General features: G+C 33.3%; 1 protein-coding gene across 2 annotated transcripts in view; it reads left to right on the top strand.

Moving 5' to 3' along the window:
• The window catches only part of LOC145675616 (uncharacterized), a 57,140-nt gene that overhangs the window by 22,649 nt on the left and 7,309 nt on the right, over window positions 1-27,182 (top strand). Inside the window, exons 3-6 of one of the 2 annotated variants that reach the window (XM_081746154.1) lie at window positions 11,720-11,840; window positions 12,356-12,409; window positions 13,316-13,396; window positions 18,980-19,030. In XM_081746154.1, coding sequence (XP_081602280.1) covers window positions 11,720-11,840; window positions 12,356-12,409; window positions 13,316-13,396; window positions 18,980-19,030 — 307 coding nt within the window. The remainder of the gene's footprint in view (window positions 1-11,719; window positions 11,841-12,355; window positions 12,410-13,315; window positions 13,397-18,979; window positions 19,031-27,182) is intronic. The other variant, XM_081746155.1, reaches the window with a different exon arrangement.

Genomic DNA, 27,182 nt, shown 5'->3' with positions numbered 1-27,182 from the left:
GCTTTTTGTAAATCAGGTGGATAACGAGCATGATGAACAACTGCAATATCTTCTTGCTGTATATGATCAAAACCTAGTATTCTGGCTAGTTCAGGAGATAGGCGTACTTGTATATGCTTCTCTTGATCTTTTATTACTCTATTAACCTCAATTCGTTTCACTGATGCTTTGACTTTTAATTGTAAATTTAATATATCACTTTTATGATTAATTTGAGATAGAATATCATCAACATGATAATAGTGGCCTGGTAAGATTTGAGTTATTTTCCAGTTTTTTGTATTCGTGAGACGATAATAAATATTATTTGTATATTTGGAAACATTCTGAAATGAACTTGTATAATGCACTTCAACAACAGCTGTTTCCCACACTCCTTTCTCCAGTACAATAGGTTGATATAATTTAGTAGTATGACAAGCAAGAGTATTTTGAGGAAAATATTCCATAGAACTATTGCTCCTCACTTTGCTCCATCACTTTGCTCCATAGTCAATCAAAAATATCTTTGGTTCTTTTTATCCGTTTCACACCAGCACCACTAAAATGAACTTTCTTTCTTTTTCTTCTTCCAGATCCTTCCAACACCTGATTTAATATATTTTGAGCTTTATTTTTTAAATTTGTTTTAGCTTCTTGCCATCGATCATGCAAAGACTCTTCAATAGGTTTATTATTATCTAGTACATCTCCTGCTACATTAATTCCTGTACGTATCAATTCTTTACCAACAGTTTTTGCACCTTGTTTTAATAAAGGAAATACAGTGCGAAATAAACCTCCTAGAAAACTACCAATGCCATAACCTTCTTGATATGGTGTACCTCTATACACGTTATAATTACCTCCTGCTCGATGTATGTAGTAATTGAGGTAGGGCTCATTCATCTTTCTTGCTTTCTATATACTTAAAATATCAATAGATTACAATAGAATATTATTATTATTATTGCTTATAAGTACACCATTTGCGTTTACGGGGTGGAGGACCATCTTCTTCTTCGTCTTCTTCGTCTTCTGTTAGTTTTCTAATATAATCTATTCGTTGAGGATTACCAATGTACTCTAAAGGTATATTGGCTTTTGCTAATAATGTAGCAAAAGGTTTCCAGCCAGCAACTGAAATATTTTTCTTACGACATCTAACAAAATCGGATATCAAATCCACTATATTTGCACCTGGAATTAATTTATTATTAATATTCACATTTCCATTATCGTCCCATTGAATATTTGGATTTTGTTTCAATTTACGTAATAAAGGTCTTGCTTTACGTTTACAAATTTCAGGGAGAGTAGATATTATTTCATCCTCCTCCTCCTCCTCGTCCTCCTGTTCTTCTTCCTCCGTAGTAGTTGTTGCTGTTGTTGTAACTGCTGCCGGTTTTTGAATTATATTTAAATATTTTTGTAAGACTTCTCTATATCTTGTCCATTTTTCTTCTACATTTAAACTTTTATTATTTAAAATTTCTTTCATTTCATCATCAAGATTAAATACCGTTTGATAATGATGTAATTTTTCTGGTGTGATTAAAATAAGTTTTTGTGCGTTTTGCATAATTATTTAATTAAACTAGATAGTATACCTCCAATAATAGGTGCAAGCAATGCAGTAAGAAAACCACCTTTTTGTATAATTATTCGTTTTTTCTTTTGTTTTAATGACGGACCTTTTTTCACCAAATATCTCAGTTCCTTTTTATATTTTTTTAGCTTATTTATCTCTGTTTTATTTAATGGAACATTTCCCTGTAATACGTTATAGGAACATTCACAAATAGAGCGAATTAAATCAGGATCTGCATTTTGTAAAACTGCCTTACGTGCTTTCGGTTTTGACTTTGCTAAAAGTTTTAACATATGTGCATTTTCCTTACTAATCATTTTTACGGCTATTAAAGCACAAATAGTTGTTAGAATATAAACCATATTACAATTATTATTTTTTTACAGGTACATAAACATCATTAAAAGAATCTGTTTGAAAGATATTTGTTCGAACTCGCTGCTCATCAGGAGTATTTTGTTTTAAATCAAAGAGTAAATAACCATGTGCAATTCGAGTTGCATCTTGATATGCTTCTTGAATAAATTTTGTATTACCTGGATACAATTGTCGTGCGAGATAATTAATTTGAGCTTGGTCTCTAGGATTTTTAAAACAAACAATATAATGACAATTTAACGAAATATCCCGCATTCCTTTTTGTTGATGGAAAATATTCTGTGTGATAAATATTACACTTATATTTCTATGATGGCTACCCTTAGTAAATATATCTACAATCCGATGGTCACACTCACGCATTAAATCATCTATAATGACAAGATGTGGACCCTCATGTGCTTGAAATTCATTATTTTGAGGTAAACCTTCTTTAAACGTACAGTTTGAAAGAGTATCATACAACGGTTGCCATTCACCATAACACCATACAATATTTTTAAATAACTTGCTATAATGATCAAGAAATGTTTTAACAAAATATGATTTTCCACAATCTGTAGGACCTGCTACCATACATGTAAAAGGAATTTTCCATTCCATCTCTATTACAGATATATTGCATTTATTTTAAATAGCGTTTTTAAATATTTTGCTTTCTTTTCTCCTTTACATAAAAAAACAGCGTTTGTGGAAGAACAAATTTGATTTAATATACTTTTTACTTGTGATACTGATAGACCTCGTGATGATGATGATGATGACAATTTAACTAAGCAACGAAAATTTACAGTGTTGCTAGAATTTAAAATATAAAATTCACCTTTTGAAATTATAAAATCTACAAGAAATATTTGTCACGACATGCTTCACCTATAAATTCTTGACTTCTCTTTTTTTACAATATAGTATGTTTTAAATCGATCCAAGAATTTTCACTTTTTGGCAGACCTAACCATTTCACATAGGCCTTATTATTTTTCTTTCGCAACACTTTTTCAATTAAATATGTTTTTGGAAATTTCGTTAATTGTAATTCATGTCCGTAAAATCTTGCTTCAATAGGTTTATTATTTGAGTCTACTAAGTGATATGTCGGAGGATTAGTGAAGAAAACTTTAGCAATTCGAAAATTTCTGTACTCCAATTGCGTGTAAAACCTCTATCAAAACCAGGACGCTTAAGTTTACTAATTCTTACATATTCACCTATCTTAAATTTACTTTTTCTTTTTATCACAGAAAACTTTTTGCAATAGATGTTTGTCAATAGATGTTTTTCATTTTCTTTTTTAATAGCGTCGATAGGTTTCATTTTAATAGTGGAATGAATAGTATTATTATAATTATGTAGTAATTCCGGCAGAATGCCAATCCATTTATAATTTCCCTGCAGTGTAAATTTTCTCCACATTAAGTTACGTAATGATCTATTAAATCTTTCAATAATACTTGCTTTCACATCACTGTACGTGGAATAATGTTTAATGTTATTTTGGTTCATCGCCTTCTGAAACTCTGAGTTATAAAATTCTCGACCCCTCTCAGTTTGTAAAAATTTAGGGCTTTTGTTTGCTTTTCTCAGTACTGTTATAAATGCTTGTGTAATTTCTTTCCCAGTTTTATTTTTCACAGGAATATCCCAAGCATATTTCGAGAATGTATCTATCACAGTTAATAAATATTTGAAATTTCGATTAATTTTTGCTAGACCTTTCAATTTTCCACTATTCATTTCAACTAAATCAGCTTACCATAAATCATCAATCCCTTTCGTTATAACGGGTATTCGAGGGTAGTTTCGTCTTGCACTTTTATGTAATTCTGCAACTATTTGTTCTCGAACTGATTGTGACATTTTTTTTAATACTAATATATCCAAAAAAATTATATCGTATTTACAATATACAAATCGTACATTTTACATCTTTATTATTATAATACCCCCAAGGAACAGTGTGTATATTACAATTTAAAATTTTTCTTTTGTCATCATACGGATCTAACGCTAATTTTCTCACCTGATTTATTGTTAAATTATGGTATTTACTTTTAATTTCACATTGTGTTTTATAGATCGTTTAATTTTTAAATATACATGATTTATAATCGTCAAACGTAATTTGTTCTTTAACTATATTTTTCTTGATCCCTTTACATTTTTCAATTCTTTATTTTCACCAGTTTTTATAGCATAATTTTTTGCTCGTAACCCAACATATTCAATCATAGGAACTCCACCTAATTCGTCTTTCATTTTACCCAAAACGTGTTTATTTTGTGTGCTATATAAAGAATTATTTTCAGGATAATTTGAGGTGTAAAAATACTCATTCATATCTTTTATATCGTTATAAATATTGTTAGTTTTAATTTGGTAAATGAAAGAGTCAGTATCCATATATGCAATTCTAATTTTATCTCAATATCGCGGTTTCATTATATTATAATGGAAGTTATATATAGCTAATTTTGATAATTCTAAAACTGTCGCTCCTACGTAAATTGGTTTATTCAGAGTTACCGATTTTTTTACCATATGAAACAATGCCAAATTATCAGCCAATTTTACCCAATTTTCAAACTGATTTTGCGCTACTAATTTTTTACACTTTTTTCATTGTTAATTAATTTTATATCAATTCGTTTTCGTACATTCTCCATTGTCTTTCCGTATACAGAATTATTTAATAACTTATAGAAATCTTTTTCAAATTCAATTGTAGCATTTGCACGGCGTTGAGTATTTTCTTGAATATAAGATGCAAGCCATTTAGATTGACGAAACCATAATATTTTATGTACTTTTACCAATATTAAACCTTGTTTTAGATAAAATTGTAATACTCTATAATGCAAGATATAATTCGATTTCGATTTAAGTGTCAATAGTAATTTTGAATATTTACCATTCGGTGGAACTTCATTAGTTGGAGCACACGGAAAATCAGAATGGTAGTCGTGTAAATAATTTGGATACTCTAAATCCACTTCTAGAAAAAATCCCCATTCACTATCCGTGGGCCACTTGATAATTTTATGTTTGTCTTGCCAATTGTCAATTTTATCCTCCCACCGAAAACCACCATATGGTAAATAGTCAATCATTGATAGTCCGTACAGATTGTTCATGTCAATATACAGTAAATAAGATTTTTCTTTTTCCGCATCAAAATCATGTACGTAAGGATTATTAGCTTTGGCATATCTTAACACAGCTTGAGTAATACCTCCGCGAATCGATTTTTCTACAAACATATACATATTGATATCTGATAAAAGTTCAAGTTCAATTTTTGTTCTATATAACATGGCTTGACATGCCAACCCAGGTGCAGTAAAACAATTAATCGGATCAATACAAAAAGCATTTAAACATGTCTTTCTAAAATTCTCCAACACATCTGCTGTGAGAAGTACATCACATTTTAAATATAGATCGTGGTAGTCCCCTAAATTTTCACATTTAAACACACGCCAAATCAGTTTTGAATATTGATAATCAGTCTCGGAAATTTGTGTTCCACTCAATTTGCTACTAAACGCTTCTCTTCCAGGAAATTCAGTTTCTTTAAATGTATCTAAATTTGTTATGTATTCATAAAAATAAATTCCCTTACGGAGAATTAAAGGAAACTTTTCATCAGAAAAATATTGCTTTGTATAGACAAATTGCTCAGGTTTTAATTTTGACACCAAATTTTCGAGACTATACGGTAGGAATTTAAACAAGTCTACAAAACGTAACTCGATAGGTCTACCATTAAAATTAAAGTGCTTAGAGAATGTTATGTATTTCTCAGTGCTTTCAGCAATTACAAAAATATTTCCAGGGGTGCAACCTAATTCTTTCACAAATAAATGTGCATCATACCCAGACAAATTATGGAAGAAGACAGGGATAAAATTACTTTGACGCTTAATTTGTAAATTACACTTGTTGCATACCGTGGCAATAAATTGACCAGTTAAATGTTTATGATGTTTAACTTTTCTATTGTCACTCCTATATTTACTATCACAAACTGAGCATTCAGTGGATAGGTTAAACTCCTGTAACTGAGAACTATTTAATGATATTAATTGTTTTTCTTGATATAATATGTTTATGATTTTTCTTAATTCATTCTCCATAGCAGACATAAACTTCATCGATACATTTTCTCCCCGATAAATAACTAAATCTGATTTCATATAGTTGTTACTCCAACATACAATATAACCAAAACTGCATGGTATATGTTGGTGAATTTGTATTGTATGAGATCCACTTTCTTTATTTATAGGTTTTAATAAACTTTCCATATCTGCAATTATTATCACATCATTCTGTAATAACAATTTAAATTTTCGAAATTTTAAAACTTCTCCTTGTTTCGGCATGTTAATTTTGGTTGGAATGTGTTCTTTACATAATTTGTCATGTTCATCTAATTTTGATTTGTTATAAAAAGATATTAAACATCGTCTACAAATAAATGTTTGATGACTACCTAACTGATGTCTGACTAAACCATTTAAATTTGTAATTAAACAATAATGAGAGTTTAAATATAATAAATCAATATGTTTACCTACAGCTGTATTTTCGCTTATACGTAACGGGAAAATAGTTTCATGATCATAGTTAATGCCATATATATTAATGGAAATTTGTTCCTTAGGAAATACGGAATTATACATATGTTCAAATTTGCTTATGTGTGCTATTTCGACTGGAAATTTTTCAAATAACGGTAATAAAGTATTACTATATTGTATGTAATTATTCACACGATATGGACTATCTTTTGCGGGATGCAACGCAACTAGAATACTAGACATAAAACTTCTATTATCGTTATTTTGAATATTTGAAACACATTTTTTGGATACAATCCATTGAGGCAATTTTATATGACTCTTCAATAACGCATTGATATTTTTATTAGACAATAATGAGAGTTTAAATATAATAAATCAATATGTTTACCTACAGCTGTGTTTTCGCTTATACGTAACGGGAAAATAGTTTCATGATCATAGTTAATGCCATATATATTAATGGAAATTTGTTCCTTAGGAAATACGGAATTATACATATGTTCAAATTTGCTTATGTGTTCTACTTCGACGGGAAACTTTATATTGGTTTTTTCAAATAATGGTAATAAAGTATTACTATATTGTATGTAATTATTCACACGATTTGTATTTTCTTTTACTGGATATAAAGCAGCTAGAATACTAGACATAAAACTTCTATTATCGTTATTTTGAATATTTGAAACACATTTTGTGGATACAATCCATTGAGGCAATTTTATATGACTCTTCAATAACGCATTGATATTTTTATTAGACAATAATGAGAGTTTAAATATAATAAATCAATATGTTTACCTACAGCTGTGTTTTCGCTTATACGTAACGGGAAAATAGTTTCATGATCATAGTTAATGCCATATATATTAATGGAAATTTGTTAATTAGGAAATACGGAATTATACATATGTTCAAATTTGCTTATGTGTTCTACTTCGACGGGAAACTTTATATTGTTTTTTTCAAATAATGGTAATAAAGTATTACTATATTGTATGTAATTATTCACACGATTTGTATTTTCTTTTACTGGATATAAAGCAGCTAGACTACTATACATAAAACTTCTATTATCGTTATTTTGAATATTTAAAACACATTTTGTGGATAAAATCCATTGAGGCAATTTTACATAAGTTTTCTCTTTATGACTCTTCAATAACGCATTGATAGTTTTTATAAGACAATAATGACTGTTGCAATTTTCTTCACAATACAGTAAATCTATACGTTTATCTACACATGTGTTTTCGCTTATACGTAACGGGAAAATAGTTTCATGATCATAGTTAATGCCATATATATTAATGGAAATTTGTTCCTTAGGAAATACGGAATTATACATATGTTCAAATTTGCTTATGTGTTCTACTTCGAAGGGGAAACTTTATATTGTTTTTTTCAAATAATGGTAATAAAGTATTACTATATTGTATGTAATTATTCACACGATTTGTATTTTCTTTTACTGGATATAAAGCAGCTAGAATACTATACATAAAACTTCTATTATCGTTATTTTGAATATTTAAAACACATTTTGTGGATAAAATCCATTGAGGCAATTTTACATAAGTTTTCTCTTTATGACTCTTCAATAACGCATTGATATTTTTTATAAGACAATAATGACTGTTGCAATTTTCTTCACAATACAGTAAATCTATACGTTTATCTACACATGTGTTTTCGCTTATACGTAACGGGAAAATAGTTTCATGATCATAGTTAATGCCATATATATTAATGGAAATTTGTTCCTTAGGAAATACGGAATTATACATATGTTCAAATTTGCTTATGTGTTCTACTTCGACGGGAAATTTTATTTTGTTTTTTTCAAATAATGGTAATAAAGTATTACTATATTGTATGTAATTATTTACACGATGTGGATTATCTTTTGCGGGATGCAACGCAGCTAGAATGCAGTACATAAAACATCTATTATCGCTATTTTGAATATTTAAAACACAATTCTTTTTGGATAAAATCCATTGAGGTAATTTTATAAAAGAAGAAGCGGAAAGAGGATCATATTTACTGATTTTAATTTCTAAGTGATGGTTTGGTTCAGAACATAACGACCACCCTGATTTCTTAATTGCTCTATTTTCTTGTTCAACTAAAATTTTATTAAATAGTTTTTCTATTATAGAATTCACATCTGTACTCGGTAAAATAATTTCGTTACCACTATTTACAAAGAATCGACATGTTTCTAAATCTACTGGTTTTACAAAAGTTGTAGCCAACGAAAAATTTACTTTAAATGCTGAATTATCTTGTTCCTGTTTTAATATATCTAAACAGTCTTTTCTTTTATTCTTTAAAAAACATCCACTATCTTCATTTAAATCAGTATCACATTTTAAAATAAAATTTTTTAAATTATTATTAAATAGAGTATCAGAATTGATAATATTTGATTTGACCTTTTTTGTTGCCATTTTTTTTTAAACTAACTCTTCAAAGTTACTATAATAATTTTGAACTGAGTTTTTATAATATAATATTAATAGTATTATTATAAAATGTCTTACTTACAAAAGAAAACAAAACCACACTATTAATAAACCACACTAATAATATAAACGCACACACACAAAAAATATCTGAACTTTACGCTTCACACGGTAAACATGAAGTGATTACAAAAAAAACATGTCGGTCAGTCTTTTATACCTGTCTGACAGCATTACGTCATATTGCGCAATAGTATGAGTCATCCTCGGGAATTCCCACTTTTTTTTATACCTTTGTGATTGATTACATTACGTTCAGGGATTCCTATCGTTGAATGACAAGTTATTGTCTGTTAAAGAGAAAACTAGGTCAATGTTTTTTCAAATCCGGATAAATGACGTAATGACAATTATCTACATATGGCGGAAGTTATTATGTAACTGATAACAAAACACGGAAGTTTCGCATTATTTAAATAATCATCTCTGTTATGTTCAAATATAGGTTAAAACAAGTTCACTCCTTAAAAGAGTCTTTGCTATAGGGTTCGAATGTATTATCTGTTATGTTCAAATAATGGTTGAAAAATGAGAACGAGTACACCCTCCCTCCGTAGCTATGTATTATCTGTTGTGCTGTGTGTTCATAGTCTCAGTGTATTCTCTGTTATGTTAAAATAAGGGTTGGAAAAGGGAACGAGTTCACCCCCCTAAAAGACCATGGGTTCAAATAGGGTTGGAAAATATACCATACTCTAAATAAGGGTGGAACAAGTCTTATGTATCTGCTGTGTGTTCACCTCTGCTGTTTCGTAGTCTCTGTCATGTTGAAATAGGGGTTGAAAACGAGTTCACCCTAAAAATGGACTATGCTCAAATAAGGGTGGAAAAATAGGCCCACTGCTATGTTACATTAAAACGAGTACACCCCTAAAATATGCTCGTAAGAGGTAACGAAGTTCAAATAAGGGTGGAATCCAAAACGAATACACCCCCATTCTCTGCTATGTTCATTATGGTCAAATACGGGTGGAATACACCCCCGTAGTCTTATGTAACTTCTTCTATGTTTTATGTATTCACTGCTATGTTCCATTAGAGGTTGAATATTATCTATTCTCTGCTGTCTTCAATTAAGGTTGAAAAATAAGTCATACTCTTTTACTAGTTCTGCTATGTTCAATTAGGGGTGTAGAAAATGAATACACCCCCTGTGCTATGTCCGCCATGTTTCGTAGTCTCTGTCATGTTGAAATAGGGGTTGGAAAATATGTTCATAAAAGAGAATGAATACACCCCTAAAATGGAGGTGGTTGTGTTTGTTATCTGCTCATAGTCTCCATGTATTCTATGCTATGTTAAAATAGGGGTTGGAAAACGAGTTCATCCCTTAAAAAGTGGTCATAAAAGAGAATGAATACACCCTTGTGTGTTACGTATTCTTATGTATTATCTTTTCTGCTGTGTGTTACGTAGTGTCAGTGTAATTTCAGCTATGTTAAAATAGGGGTTAAAAAATATGCTCATAAAAGAGAATGAATACACCCCTTCTATGTTTCATATTCTTATCTGTTATCTGTTCTGCTGTGTGTTACGTAGTGTTATGTGTTATCTTCTCTTCGCTGTGTTCGTAATTAAAATAGGGGTTGAAAAATATGCTCATAAAAGGGAACGAGTACACCCCTTAAAATGTGCTCATAAAAGAGAATGAGTTCAATTTGCTCTTCTGTATGTTCGTTATGTTACGTAGTCTGATGTACTGCTGTTTGTTCATAGGGGTTGGAAAATATGCTCATAAAAGGGAATGAGTTCACCCCCTAAAATGTGCTCATAAAAGGGAACGAATTCACCCCTAAAATGGAGGTCGTAAAAGACCGTGGGCTCACGGTGCATGGTGGTCATTTTCCCAGGGGCTTGTGAGTTGTTCAACGCTGATCCAGGTCTGAGCCAGATCGATCCATTTTCTATTACTTATGATCATTAAATCAATCTCCTAATCGTATATCAATGTCATTCTAAGCCCAGATTCTCCCAAAAGTATTTTGTATTGTTCTACTACACTCAAAAAATTAGTGGATGGAAGTTGGATATCACACGTCAACTGTCCATTATGCCAAAATATTATACTTACGAAAAGCGAGAAGAAAGATTTTTTTCTGTGGTCCGTTACATTTACTAACTAACTAACTAACTCTATGGCCTATGGAACCCGGAGGTTCAATGCCGCGTTCACAAAAGCTCTCCACTGACTTCTATCCTTAGCTAACTGCATCCAGTTTCTAATTTGTATTCCTATCTCTGCGAGATCCATCTTAATATTGTCCTCCCATCTGCGCCTAGGTCTTCCTAATGGTCGTTTTCCGACTCGTCTTCCAGTCACGACTTTGAAAGCGTTTCTACTTTCTTCCATTGTAGCTACATGACCCGCCCACCTAAGCCTCCTAGACTTGACGATCCTAACAATGTTATTATGACATTTACTAAACATATTCTAAATATGCTTCGAGAACTTGTGCCACATGCCACAAGAAATTTGTCTTTGTGAGTCCTTGCCAGAATTTTACCGTTTAAAAAGACTCGCAAGAAGTTCGATTTGAGTTTTAACACTACATATTAAAGAAAATGTCAGTTATTTTAGACAAATTCATATCCAAATTAGTTTGACTGCAGACGTTGATTTCTTCAGTATATCATCAACTAATGTGTAATTTATATTTTCTCAGGTGTTTCAAATCAATGAACCAGAAATTGCAGCAGCAAAGTATCTAGAATATCCATTTTATCGAGATCCTCAACTTCAACTCAACAGGTTTCCTTCATATTATGAAAATTACTTTTACGACTGTAAGTTAATGGATATTTTAAATTTATTCCACGCAAATATTAATAAGAAAGAAAATATTTGAAAATATTCATATTAAAATGTAACGATAAAGATGTTTTCATTTAATTCAGTCTCATTTTTATTTATTTATTTATTTTTTGTAAATACATTCTGACAAATTTTGACGAAGTATTTCTATAAAGTAACTCAATTGAGAGTTATTTTGAAATTCTGTGATTTTATTTATCAATTCAACTTAGTGTTAGTGACTTTTAAATCTGATAACTTACTTCTAGTGTCAAATTATTTTGACATTTAAAGTGAAATTCTTTTGATTGTAATATAAAAGTGTACTTTAAAAGCATTTCGAATAATATTTTATTTTAAATTTTAAACAAAACTGACAAACTGTTTAAAACCATAAGTAGATCTCACCTTAAAGTATATCACTAGTAGGAGTAATAGCTTGGATACATCATATGATATAGTACACACAAAAGCTGTAACGATATTTTGTATTGTAATAATTTTACAGTTCCAAGTGAAAACAATGAGGATACCAATGATGACGTAAATAACAAGTATGGAGGTAATTATATACACACTATTTTCCATAGGAAAATAATATTCTTTAATATGCAACACGCTTTATATAAAGAATAATATTCTATTGGAAGGTAACTTCACCTTTGTGCTAAATACTTCCATTCCTTTCGTTAATGTTAGACACTAGAGCACATGAAGTCATATATAGTACGAACGAATCTTTGAGCACATCAGCTCTATAGTAAAATATACCCCATAGATATGAGTACTCGAAGATTAGTTGTGTTCCGAGATACAATCTTTTAAGATTCTATTGATGACTTAATTCTGTGTATAGCTCTTGTCAGTCATGGCAACTCCAGCCTACGATTATTGAAAATGACGAACTGTTTCTGATAACTGTTCGCAGATTAGTAGGTCAAAATCACTAAAATTTATTTCTATTCTTTTTCAATATGAAGCACATTCCTATTATTTGCTTCTGACGTTACTACAGTGGCACTAATACTAATATTATGAGTGTGATTTCGTGAATTTGACATGAAAACAAACGGTTTGGAATATAGTTTTGATTTTCATTCTCATATAATACATTTTCTGCTGAAGTCCTATGGTCATTGCATATATGAGTTTTCTTGTTGGTGTCGATATTGTGATAATTTGACATTGCAACGTTCCGATGAAGTTAACCGTTATATTGTTTTGCAAAACTTGGTAGAGTCTATGTATATTGAAATAAATCATGAACACTTGAACACATCTGAACTGATGGCAGAAAATCTATCCAGTTTGATAATATATAGGAAATAGATTTCTTATTTTATCTTCAATCTACTTTTAATACATCGTCTGTCATTAGTTAAGAAAGTGAATTTTGTAAATATATACATGGATGTTACTGAACGAGATATTTTTACCAATAATCATGATAATGAAATAATGATTCTAGATGTTCCACCATCTACTACAAAACCAGAAGCTGGCTGTACCGACGATAACGAAGAGAAGCACCAAAGTGGGAAAGATAAAGGTATATACGTTTATAGTATTCCTTGCTGAAATGGTAATCGTAAGTCGATTTAGGTATTCATGTAGTTTTCATTAAAATAGATTAATTTGCGAAGTTTTATTTGGAACTTTAATTAGAAGAAACGCCGAGTATATAGTACTAGTCTATAGATACATACGTATATATAGGTTAACAGTTCTTACAAGCCACAGTGAAGGATTGAAGTTAGTATGCAGCAAAACATACTTTTTTTAACAAAATCAAATATAAGTAATATGAGTGATACAATTTATTAATGCTAAGTATTTTAACGCTAATAACATCATATACCTCACAGAACATCTTATTTATTCTTCGTATATATGGTTAAAATTCTTGGAACTGAACTTCTGCGAGACGCAATTCTTGGAAGTGCAACTAGGAACTTCAAGCAAGTACACATAAATCTAAGGGAAAAGCTAGGAGTCTCAACTGCACATACGTATAACCGCCGGGAGAATTCAATATATGAAGAAAAACAACAAGGTTTAATTCATTTAAATTCGTTGGCTATATCATCGTTTATTACAACTATTGCGTCAGTGGTTATTCACCGAAGCTTGTAGAAGACAAAAATGGAATTTTAAAATGTTAATTTCATTAATTACTAAATATAGTTGATTTGATTTGACTTTAACGTCCCGTTCAGCAGCGAGGCTATATGAGACGTGGACCTACTGATTAACGTGGAATCCGAACCACAGGAGCTCCCGCCGGGAATCGAACCCGGGCCTCCCACGCCAAAGGCGCGTACGCTAACTGCTTAGCCACGGAGGAACTCTATAGTTGAATAGCAATTATATTGTGATATACTTTGATAAATGTTGTATTTTCCATAATATTGTTTCTTTTCCTCTGTTTTGGGAGAGGTGAAGATATATTCCTTGTCTTCACTCTTTCCCCTCCCTCTCCGTGATGGCTGAAGGAAGCGAGAGTCGGTTGTAACTGACAGCGAGACAAGACGTCATGAGTTAAAAAATAGTAAAAGCGCCGTAGCTAGGAGTCGAAATATTATAAATATATTCATTGGTTAATTTTACTTGATACAGTGTAGCGAGAAATGTGTGACAAGCAGAATTTTTCAGAATTAGAGAAAACACTGAGGATTTGTGAAGTAACTTTCATCGGTCATCCGCAATACAGGTTTTGTGATAGAGCATATTAAAAGTAGTAATAACGACAATGATAATCCAATCATACTGTACTTTTAGTGATAGTGACTTAAATGTTTGTACACGTAAAGTATTTATATATGTTACTTAACATAATTTTTTGAAATAAAATTTATTTCCTTCTCTCCAATGTTCTCATTTAAAATAATGAATATTTTAATTGAAAATATCTGTTCGCATGCTAATGTTTTGGCAACATAATTTTTATGATCGTGAAATTATTTCTCGTTGTTGTTAAATATATATGAAAATTCCTTGTAATTTTCAAACTAACAAATGAAAACACTGAAAAATCGTACGGTACAAATATGGACAGAGGACACCGATTCATCCACTCTACTTACCATAAAATAAGAGAGTTGTTTGTTTTTTGTTGGGAACGCTGTAATCTCTGCTAAGTAAAGTGAGTTAATCTGTATCCCCCGTTGGTAATTCTATCGTACATTACTTCAGTGTTTTCATTTGTTACTTCGAAAATTACAAGGGTTTTTCAATATATTTTCCATCCCGTATACTGAGTTAAGAGATAAACAACTTTTACCCTTTTACCTGATTGTAACTAAAACTTTTGCAACATATTTTTTTTTCAATTGTATATCTTACAACGTCTGATTGTAATGGCAACTACAAAATATGTTCTGGAGAATTACAGTTCATATCGTTTGACAGAAGCCAAGTGGGTTCTGACATAATCGACAAAGCAGTTTATTTCGGGATTATATTTTGTAGTTGCCATTAACTTTTACTTATAACTTTATAATAACTTTAATTATGTTATTCATTTTCCTACTCAAGTATCTATGGAACCTGACGAGAAAATGTATTCATTTTACAGAAAAGATATACTGAAGTGAACTAATTCTACTGTAAAATTAGCCTTTGAATTCAATAATTAAGTTTATCTTACAATTTTTGATTATTGTTTCAGACCGGTTTAATTTACTAACTAAAAATTGGAACTATTATCTGAATCATAATTTAAAAAGAAATATTCCAGTTTTTACTTAGTACATTAAATTAATCCTTTTTTAACTTAATATTTTTTAAAAATGTTAAAATTCGAAATGAATATTCTACAATGCCTATAATGCTATATTATGGAGCTAAAATTACTAGCTAATACACACAATATAGAAATAATTATATTTAAATAATTGCATGATATTATTTTCCCTAAGTCCATCAGATGATGATGTCTACTTCGTTATGTCTATTCCAATTTTTGGATATTTTATTGAGCATTTCTTCTGGATTGTCTATCACATTTTTTAATTCTGTGGAATATGTATACTTGACATGAAGGATCTCCGTTTTCAGATTTGTTCTACATGCTAGCTCTTAGAGACTGTGAAGGAGTTAATAAATCGATTTTCGCGAATTTTCTGCTATAGTATATCCCATAAGGCAACAATCTACGCAATTGAAATTCTTTCAAATTTCTTTGACGATTTACTTAACACGCAGCGAAAACTTAATGTTCAGGTAGAATGGGAAGAGCACGCAGCATACCTGTATGTTCCAGTGCTTAACAGAACATAAATATAAATAGTTATAAAGAAATTAAGGAAACACAACCTTCAGGTGTAGACAAAATTCCAGCTGGGATAATTTTAGATGGAGACAAAAAAAAGTGTAGAACAATATATACAAACCCATTATCCTTGCTTGGAACAAGGAGGCATTCCCACAAGAGGGAAAAGAGTTTACCATTGTTCAAATTCACAAGAAAAGCAACACAACTAATAATTGTACGAGTAACTGTCATCGAGATATTTCTCTTCTGTCAATATCTGATAATATTCTCTCAATCGCTCCGTTACAATATTGACCTAATACCCACATGAAAGCATTGGAGACTATCAATCCGGGTATAGGCAAAATTGTTAAACTAGCTTCCAGATAATTACGCTAGTTCAAAGGCCTACAACTTTGTTAGGAGCGAAACATTGTGGAACATCCCTACAGACTTTGGAATACCGAACAAGCTAGTTACATTAATGTGGATGTTTTTAAATAATCCTGAAGTAAAGTCAGAGCAAGAAAACACTGTAGTTGCCTACGACTTTTCATGTAGAAAATGGACTGAAAAGGGAGATGCGTTGTCTCCATTATTATTCAAGTCTGGTCTCCAGTACGCTATGAGGAAAATCAGAAGTAACAGCCAGGGCCTATAGCTAAACGGTAGTCTTCAGGTGTACGCTGATGATATAAATATGTTAGGGGATAGTAGGAAAACAACATAATAAAATGCAGAAGTCATGTTAAATGCTTGTAGGGGCATGGGTTTAGAAATGAGTCCAAAAAGAAGTAAATATTGGGAAAGTCGCCTGGATTGTAATACTGTTAATTATAAATAAGCTAAAATACCAAATAAAACTTTCGACAAAGTTGATAATTTCAAATATATATTATCAATATTAACACACTGAAACCATATGGAAGAATAAATTAAACATCCGCTAAATCAGGGAATTCGCGTTATTATTCAGTTCGAAATCTTTTGTATAAACGAGTTCCAGGCTTAAAATATGTGAAATATCAGTCTTGTGTTTGTGCTGTATGGTTACAAATTAAGGTCACTTACTCTGAGGAAATTAAGTTGACTGAAAGTATTTACAAGCAATAAACTGAGACATGTAATCGGACACAAGAAGAACACGATTGGTGGATGAGGAAAACTTCATAATTGCTAACTGCATAATCTATACTGTTGTACAAATATTGCTATAGTCATCATGTTAGGGAGACTCATGTGGGCAGGTCATGTAGCCGGAATCAAAGAATGTAGGATCACTAAATATTTTAACTGGTAATCTATGCGGAAAACGACCATTCGGAAGATCTTGACGCAGATGAGAGGACAATATTAAGTTGAGTCTCGCAGAAATATGAACACAAATTAGAAACTGGATCCAGTTGGCTTAGAACAGAAGTCAATAGAGACCTTTCATGAAACGGCATTGAACATCCGTATTCTATTGGCCATAGAATTAGTTAAGCCATATTGTGTGTGTGTGTGTGTGTGTGTGTGTGTGTGTGTGTATCTTTGTAATACTACACAGTTAGTAAAGAAATATCTAAGTGCCAGTGGGCTCGAGAACGAGCAACAAAGTGGCCAACCAAATAATGTCATGCAACAATAATGTTGTCTGGTGCACAATAATGTTAGGCGATTAAAGGGGAATGAGATTGCTAGAGCCTCTAGTCATTTTTGATGTACGACAATTCTCATTTCGAGTTGTGCTCTGTCGTCGAGAGAAAGCAGTCCCCATCCAGGGCTTATATTTGCAATTTGCTTTATCGCAAGTTCGAAACAACGTGTGATCGGCTCTGCACATCCCCAAATTTGGAGGACAAGTGGCTGACTGCAGTTCAGAAGAATTCGAGATACGGGCGCCACATCTCGCAGCTGAGATTTACGTTCAAGGATGTGATAAAACATATATGATTCTTCCCGGTAAGATTGTCATTCACGAATATGTTTCCATGTCTGTCTTACTGAAGGAAATATTGAAGATCCCCAACCAAAGCGTTTCTAAAAATGCAATGTTATGAACTGTTGGGGATAAATCTCGCTGATGCATTCTGATACTCAAGCGCTTCGCGGTAAAGCTGTTCATATAAAATTAAGACTTCTTCCGTTTATTGTTTAGATTGTTCAACACCGGTAGCACTGAGTCACTTCATTCAGTTCTGAGAAGCATATGCGCGCCTGCAGAAACGGTTTAATTGATAAACTTACGAGTGTTCCTTTGAATTTAGCAGACCAATGAAAACATATGTATTCGTCTTGTCAGGAGTTTTGCGCTTGTCGCAATACATTGTAATTCACTGTAGATCACGATGGATGTCTTTTACTTTAGCATGTCAATCTTTTGCCACTCCGCGGCTCCACCTGTTTCGGCTCATCATCTTGAGCTGAAATGGAATTTAGAACAGTTGTGTTCACCGTATCCTGAGTGTGCGTACTTACCTGTCAACGATGTAAAAATGAAGCAATATATATATATGTATGCATGTACGTATGTCAAAATCTATATTTAAGTTTCTTAATGAATGTATTTAACTTTCGAAGTGAAAAACAATCCGCTACTTCCTGAGTTTCCCTCGAATGACTTTTTTTTTTTTTAGTTGTGGCTGTGCAAATATGCAAACCATACATCTGGTACTAGTTCTTGTATTTAACGCATGAGAAAGCATTAACAATATAACACATGCCTTGAAACAAAAGAATCCTGTAATAATAATATAGTGGGAAAATTATAATCGTAATGTAATAACGTATATTACATTTTTATGTAACTTTACGGCATATCTCTTTCAATTCTAAAATATTGTAAGATTTAATTTGAATAAATATTGTGTTTAGCTAATGTAATAACGTTCATTTCAGACAACATTGACGAGATGTTAGCTGCAGCACGAAAATTTCTTCAAACTAAAGGTATTCTGTGATGCAATAAATAGTTATTAAAGAATAAATAGATTATTTCTCTTTATGGTTTTTAAAACACTTCAATTAAATACGTTAAAATATTAAGTATAGTTGTCTGATGTATAGTTAAAACATTAATGACTAGTTATTACTAAGCAAAAGATTATATATATAATTTGTTGTAATTTTATTACTCAGTTATAATTATATTGAGTTGCTCAGTTTACTGAGAAATGGTTGAACATGCACTAAATATATTGATCCAGTTCATAATACTAATATATCTATATATTTATATATATAAAGTTAAAGTAATTACGTTCCAATTTCACATTAAATATTGCACAAAGTACACTACATTTTTTGAAGAAGAGAGTTAATGAAAGGAAAGTCAACATCCTTATGTCAAACGAAAATTGACAGTAGCAAATTAGATATTCTGTTTTACAAATTAAAAGCGCTACAGTATCACTTACTTCCTACTTTTTGAGTCCTCTGCAGTAACAATGCCACAGACACCGGAGAGCACATAGAAAAATAATTCAGTCTTCAGCAATTCTTTTTATATAAGAAATTTCAAATAAATATGAATAATGCTAAAAATTTTTTTTGTTTTCATAAATATCCTGCAATTAAGCGTTATGTGCTAAAAGGGACAAATGATTACTTAGAGTGAACGATAATGAAACATCCGGTAGAATAAGAATGTGGCAAGAAAGGGAGAACATTGGGAAAATCCACGGACACAATTATTTTCGCCATAAACTCAGTGGCCGGGAATATAATCAGAGATATCTTACACTAGAGGTGGACGTTGTAGCAGTGACTAGGTGTTACATGGTACACCCTATCACAAAGTTACAAGAGTAAGTGTTATCTCTTTTATTCTACGATCGACTTATGTATTTCTAAAACATGCTAACAAGGAACGTACAGAACGAGACAGAATCAGATCCGACTCAAACTTCTCCCAGAAGATACATAATAGAAAAGAAGAAAATTTGCCAAATTGAAGCAGCCCCCATCCAGAAACACCGGACATGTGCTCCCCAACATAACGCACCACGCGACAATTTGATATAAGGTAAACGTCGCAAGATACCCGTTTATGTCGAAAACGGAAAGGATGTACAGCACCAGGATGACATCAAAATATTTGATATGTTATAACAATGACTTGGCGGCCATCTTTAGAGCCGCAATCTTGGATACAGCGTAAGGTATTGAAATGAGAAGCGGGGAGTATGATATATCAATGTAAGGTAAAATGCAAAAGGAAAACCAATGATGTAACACAAAGGATGATAGGATATGGCTTTAAAAGTGTTCAATCTAAACTAATGCTAATCAATGGTTTGTAACCACAGAACAAATAGTTACGTATGATCGGAAAAAGATAATAGATTGTATACAAAACACATATGTGTAATGGTATGGGCGGGACGAAGTGTGGAAGACTCAGGAAAAACAAACGTGTATTCGATGGACAGAATAATAGGGCAACACCCCACGGTTTTGGTACGCGACAAATAACTGCGACAGTGTCTGTGCATGGAAGTGCATCCTCCTTGACAGATTATGCCTGTCGAGGATATTGGGATTCCGTTTGGGACAGTGAAAACCACAGTTGCAACCCGCGATACGAGCGCTCGTTTGGAGACTATATAAACTACAAAGGACTATCTTTTATGAACAGCAATTTGTCAGCTCACCCCGGAGTGTAGGAGGTATAATCTTGGATTGGTAGTCAAAAACAGGACCTACCTGGGATTGAAACCCACTCCTGGACAACGTTTTGTACGTTTCTTGTTCAATTTTCTGTTTTGAATGAACAAAGGACATTTCGGCCCACGCTTGTTTAAACAACGCTATCTGAAACAAAGTGTGTACAAATGAGAAAGTCCAGCCATGTTCTAGATTACATTTCTTTACGAATGTTTCTTTTCCTTTGCGCGGATTGCTACACTGTCCCGCGACGGTCACAAATAGCCACAATATCAGGGAAAGGCAGCGTTTTGCATTGATTCGATTAATTCCATGAGTTGTTGCAGTCTCCCATTAGAAGGCTAGTTTACCACACAATGAGACGACTTGAATTGTATCTATTGGTTTCACTGGCACCTATGGAACGAATTGAATTTGACAGCAGGGTCCGGCCAGTGAGAAGTGATAGTGTGTTTGTGGCATACGCAAGCCAAAACGCGCAATATTTTGTGTAGTGAATGTGTCAGCACTATCGTTCATCTACATACACCAATGTAGAGCTGCAATGGCGAACCCTCACAACGTGGTGTTGCTGATGCAAAGTGTACTTCCAAAACAAGTGTACGTCCACTCGACAGAACTGACAGTCGACAAACGACAAGCAACTGAACACATGCTGGAGATTTTGAACAACCACGATGTAACAGAAGTGAATGTGGATGAGACTCTCGAAACCAGTAGACACAATTCGAGTCGTTTCATTGTGTGGTAAACTAGCCTTGTAGTCGCAAACTGCAACAACTCATGGAACTCATAGAGTCATTGCAGAACCTGCCTTTTCCTGATATTGTAGCTGTTTGAGACCGTCGCGAAATAGTGTAGCAAACCGCGCAAAGGAAAAGAAACATTCGTAAAGAAATGTAAGCTAAAACATGGCTATGCTTGCTCATTCGTATACACTTTGTTTCAGATAGTGTTTTTAAACAAACGTAGGCTGAAATGTCCCTTGTTCACTCAAAACAGCAAGAAAATTGAACAAGAAACGTACAAAACGTTGTCCAGGAGTGGCCTACAATCCCAGGTAGGTCGTGCTTTTGATCACCAATCCAAGATGGTATCTCCTACACTCCGGAGTGAACTGCCGAATTGCTCTTGCATACGAGATAGTCCTTTGTAGTTTCTGTAGCTTCCAAACGAGGGGTCGTGTCGCGGGTTGCAACTGTGGTTTTCACTGCCCCAAACGGAATCCAAATATACTCGAAAGGCATAATCTGTCAAGGCGTATGCACTTCCATGCACAGACAGTGTTGCAGTTACTTGTCGCGTACCAAAATCGTGGGGTATGTCCTTCGAATACACGTTTGTTTTGCCCGATTCTTCTACACTTCGACCCGTCCATATCATTACACATATGTTTTTCGCGCTTACATCATTGGTTTTCCTTTTGCATTTTACCTTACATTGATATATCACACTCCCCGCTTCTCATTTCAATACCTTACGCTATATCCAAGATCGCGGCTCTCAAGATGGCCATCAAATCAGTGTTATAGCATATCAAATATCTTGATATCATCCTGGTGCTGCCCATCCTTTCCATTTTCGACATAAATCGGTATCTTCCGGCGTTTATCTTATATCAATTTGTCGCATAGTGCGTTATGTTGCGGAGCATATCTCCGGCGTTTCTGAATAGGGGCAGCTCCAATTTGGCATATTTTCTTCTTTTCTATTATGTATCCTCTGGGAGAAGTTTGAGTCGAATATGATCCTGCCTCGTTCTGTACATTGCTCGTTAAATTAGTATCACATCTAAGAACTTTAGTTATATATGGTTTACGATACCCAAGAAATCCGTAATATGTGTAGTACTTTAAAATCTTAAATCCAGCAGAAGATATAGTAAACATTATTAAATTTTGCGACACTGAAAATGTGACTTGCATTTCAAACTACCATCACCTATCGTCGTATTACCGTAGAAGAAAGGGAAGGGTAATAATTATTTCAACTGTTCAAACAAATGCCTAATATTGAACAGTATACTAATATCTGTAAATTGTTTTCATCTCTCTGCAAAAGTTTGATATATCAAATTACCGTAATGGATTTACGAAAATTTAATTTATGGGAAACTATGTAAGTCGTCAGGTGTTATAATTATTTTTTTTAATCAAAAATACTTTCCGTTACCATGTAACTTTCTTTCTCTGCATATTTAATGTGCATATATATATGTGTGTGTACTTTAGAAGTAAGTTTCTCAGTCATTCTCACTTGCATTAATATTGTTGAAGGAGCCTCCAAGATTTAGATGTTATACTGTAATGTCCTCAATTTGCAACACTACATAACAAATATTATGTTGTTCATTCTCCTTTAACATATAAATTTGGGATAATCGAAGTACTGTCATTTAAAAATACTTATTTTGTGGTGGCAACACTGTTAGCCTGCTAGTTTTGAGTAGCACGTCAAACAAGTCTTCCTTCAGAAATTTGACTAGTGTATAGTTTCATGCATCATATACACCATATACAAATTTGCAGAGATTTAAAATGTACTATTATCACTAAACGTAACAGTGAAGTGTAGTATACAGTGTTGCCCACTGCTGAAAATGTTCAATGGAGAAGTCTGATACGTGGCGACAGATGGTAATAAAGGAATGCATCAGAAAAAGTGAGGGTTTTTCATTATAATTCTTTATCCTCTGTGAATAAGCAGACAACTCGCGAAAACAAAATGGTACACGTAAGGAAAGAAATACATATTTTCTATTTCTGTAAACTGGTTCTCCACATTATCTTATCCATATTTTGAAGAATAATTTTTGGTTTATGTTTTTCTTGTTAAGAAACATTCTTTTACTTCCTCTCCCACATATCATATGATTATGTTTGTACACTGTAACATTACTATATTCACATTGGGAATATAATTATTTTATTACTACCTCATTTCGTTTATAGTCGGCCGCGATAGCCGTGTGGTCCAGAAGGTAGAAGGTAGGACATATTAGGGGTCGCGGGTTCCAATCTCGTCTCGAGCATGTGTCTGTTGTATTTTTCACTTTTCATTTGAGTGTCATCTTTCTCTTTCATAGTGGTTCGAATCTCACTTTATACTATATGTCCTGTTCTATATGGCTTCGGAGCTAACAGAACGTAAAAATGCATCAATTTATATTTTGTGACATTGCTGACATTTTGCTATGTTATACCATTGGTGTTATGCATTTGAACTAAATTCATAGCATGAGACCCAAGTTCCTCTATTAGCGTGTGTTGCCACACATCAGACTTTTCCATTGAACATCTTCAGCATACGTAGCTCCAAGAGTCTACAACACTGTACCACTACATTTCAGTGGTACGCAAAGTGATAATAATTCATTCTAAATCCGTGTAATCTGGTCGCTGTCCGTGGCTCGTAGTACTACCAATAAGTATCTTCCTGATACTTTAATTAACCTGGACAGGACGATGAAGGACCTCTCCAAGAAAAGGTTACAAACTGTTTCCAAATCGCTCGTCGGTCTCAATAATGAGATGAGCATTATGCGCCGAGAGGTTCGGGTGTCTCGTCTCGAAAACCTCACGGACGATCAGACGGTCATCCAGACCATAACGCACACAAACATCAGTCATGCAAACAACGAAAACACACTGGATTAAATAACACCATACTTATTTATTAGAACACTATTTTATAAAGAAAAAAAATAGCGAAGAGGAATGGACACAATACTGAACACTAGATAAATGTAATAATTTTCGTCGCTGAAATCACACTTTGCCCTTTTCAGGCAATATAGCTCTTTATATATATATGATTATGATTCAGATATCACTACAAATGCTTCTCTCACACCATTGACACACTTGGGGGATTAGCACTGGGGAAAAGTTGTCTGGATTGTCCCACGATGAATCCAGTTGTTACGCTGAACAGTCCTGCAGCGAAAAGGTGAATCTTCAGCAAATAAACGAAAAAAAGGTCTCCACAGTGGAATACTGATATTGGAGGGCGCGTATATAACTTTTTAGCGCACTAGGTTTGTGAACCTGGGACTTCACTAGTTGGGGCTAGCCGTAAGAAAACGTCATTCACCGGCTAATAGCTTGTGCCCCTTAACAAAAAGTTACATTTGAAGCTCGACGCGATATGCATGGTTACGGCTTCCAGACCTGGAGTCAAACTCCCTGAGCATCCAAGCTCAAGCTACGGGTTGCAATGATCAACTAAAACTGTTGGCGGTTCATTTCAAAAATCACTCAGTTAACTCACCTGTACGCACATACAAACAGAATACGGAAAATAATGTATGTTAATTTTAGTAAACTGCCTATAATGCACTACACACGGCGATAACTTTGGCGTGAGAAAGTACAGGTAAGGGACTACGAAACAACGCAGTTGGTGCCACTTTGGTTGCTGAAACATCTGGTCAACCCGTATTTCTCTAATCTATTATAATGTTTCCATAAGCGATTAAAGAAAGCACTCAATTCAGTTTCCAATAACTATAGAATATGTACTGTGCATATAATGAGTCAGGGAGAAACACTGAAATGGTTAGTCACTAACTGAAATGTTCTCACTAAAAGCAACGTTTTAAATATATATATGAAAAAACGATGAAAGACTTCTTTGTCCAATTGTGTGGGAAAGAAGCAATTTCCACCAAATAAAGAACTTATGTGCGTTGCAGAATAAAGTATAAATCGAAAATAATAATCACTGTCTTCACGAAATATACAGTGTGTCCACAAAAATACTTCTATAACCTGGTAGCGGTTATAGTGTATGGTGCTATTTCAAACAAAATATTTTATACCAAGTTCGTAACAACATTATTTTCGATAGGACATTTTGTTCTCATTATATTGTAGTACTTTTGTTTTGATTGCTTTAGCGGTTTTCAAGATATTTACTTCAAACGAACATAATTCCATGAATAAAATTTTTGAATATTCAAATTTTGAAGCCTCGTAGCTCTAACCTGGTCCATTGCACCTTATATTTTGCTCATTTTCATTTCTAATAATGCTCTATCAGATGTGCTATGTGGCAATCAGACTTGCGCTACAACTTGTGAGACATTCCCGTATCAGACCCTACCTCCTGTGTTATAGTAGTGAAGAGAAAGATATCTTTGCTGCTTACGTTTTATATGTATGTGTGTGTGTGTGAGAGAGAGAGAGAGTGTGCAAAGAGAATTTGTATAATGGTGTACGCATAATTATGTGAACGGATGTTCAAACACTAAACTTTGCATCTTTTCAGTATTAACCTGTCGTGTACACAACTCTGTATATCCAAAAGTCTAGAAGTGATTTTACTATCTAGATTCAGATACACTCATGACCAGGGGTAAAAGTGGATCTGAAAATGTAGGGGCCGTCTCCTCTAGCCTAACCGGCATAACCGTAGGACGTAAATCTTTACTAAAAGATTTCATTTTCATGAAAAGGTAGGGGGACGTATGACGTCACGCCGTCCCTCTTACCTATTTTTGCCTATTGTATTTTTTGGGAAGTGGGGGCAGAACAGATATTTTCTGAAAGTGTGTGAAGGCGTTCCCCGCGTTCATCCGCACTCTACCTCTGCTCATGACGGGAGTAGGAACTATAAAGGACGAGTAGAAGTAAACGGAATATTGAAAATATTTACCTGCATCACAAATTGTACTCAGTATCCATATTCCGTAATTAAGACAGCTGCTGAATGCTCGTGAATGTAACGGCAGAACAGGTGAAGGGGAGAAAAAAAAACGTAGCTGCAGGACAACAAACAGATATTTTCTGATTGTCAAACAAGACCAAAGTTGAAGAATTGTAATAGAAAGTGATGGAAGAATCAGGGTAGCAGGCAATAAACTGCTTTCAATTGGGAAATGGACAAAGCACTTGTGCGTCCATCATTCAGTTGGTTGAGATTAAATGCCTCTAAAATTCATTTCTAAAAGTAACGCAAGGTCTTGAGGAAAGGTCCAATCATGCAATGAAAATCATAAGCAAAGTGAGGCGTCCTGTTTAAATTGAAATAATATGTTTCCCCTGTGATAAAAGGTAAGGGCAAGTCAGTTACACAACCCGTACATTAAAAATGCCCTGACACAATATATCGAACGTAACTTGTGCCATCAACACTAAATTGTCCCAAGATTTGACGATGTTTCCAGTGTGGTGTGTCTTTAGTGAGGGTAATCTTAAAGCATTACTCATGTTTGAACTGGGGCTTAAGCACAATGCCAATGGGTACATATAGACCTTTCCACAATGTTGTCTTTCTCGTGTGTGGATGATAATCGCTGCAGGACCATACATGGGATAATAAGGTTACGTTTCCTTCTATACCGCTCGAAAGATTTTCAACTGGTTTTTACACAATTATTACTATTTAATTGGTCTCAAGCTTTGCTTTCTGATTTTCCTGACTGCAATCCTATGAG

Source organism: Thermobia domestica, chromosome 18 (genome assembly GCF_964235325.1).
Source record: "Thermobia domestica chromosome 18, izTheDome1.hap1.1, whole genome shotgun sequence".
Taxonomy (NCBI): Eukaryota; Metazoa; Arthropoda; class Insecta; order Zygentoma; family Lepismatidae; genus Thermobia; species Thermobia domestica.
This window is presented reverse-complemented; position numbering and strand designations above follow the sequence as displayed.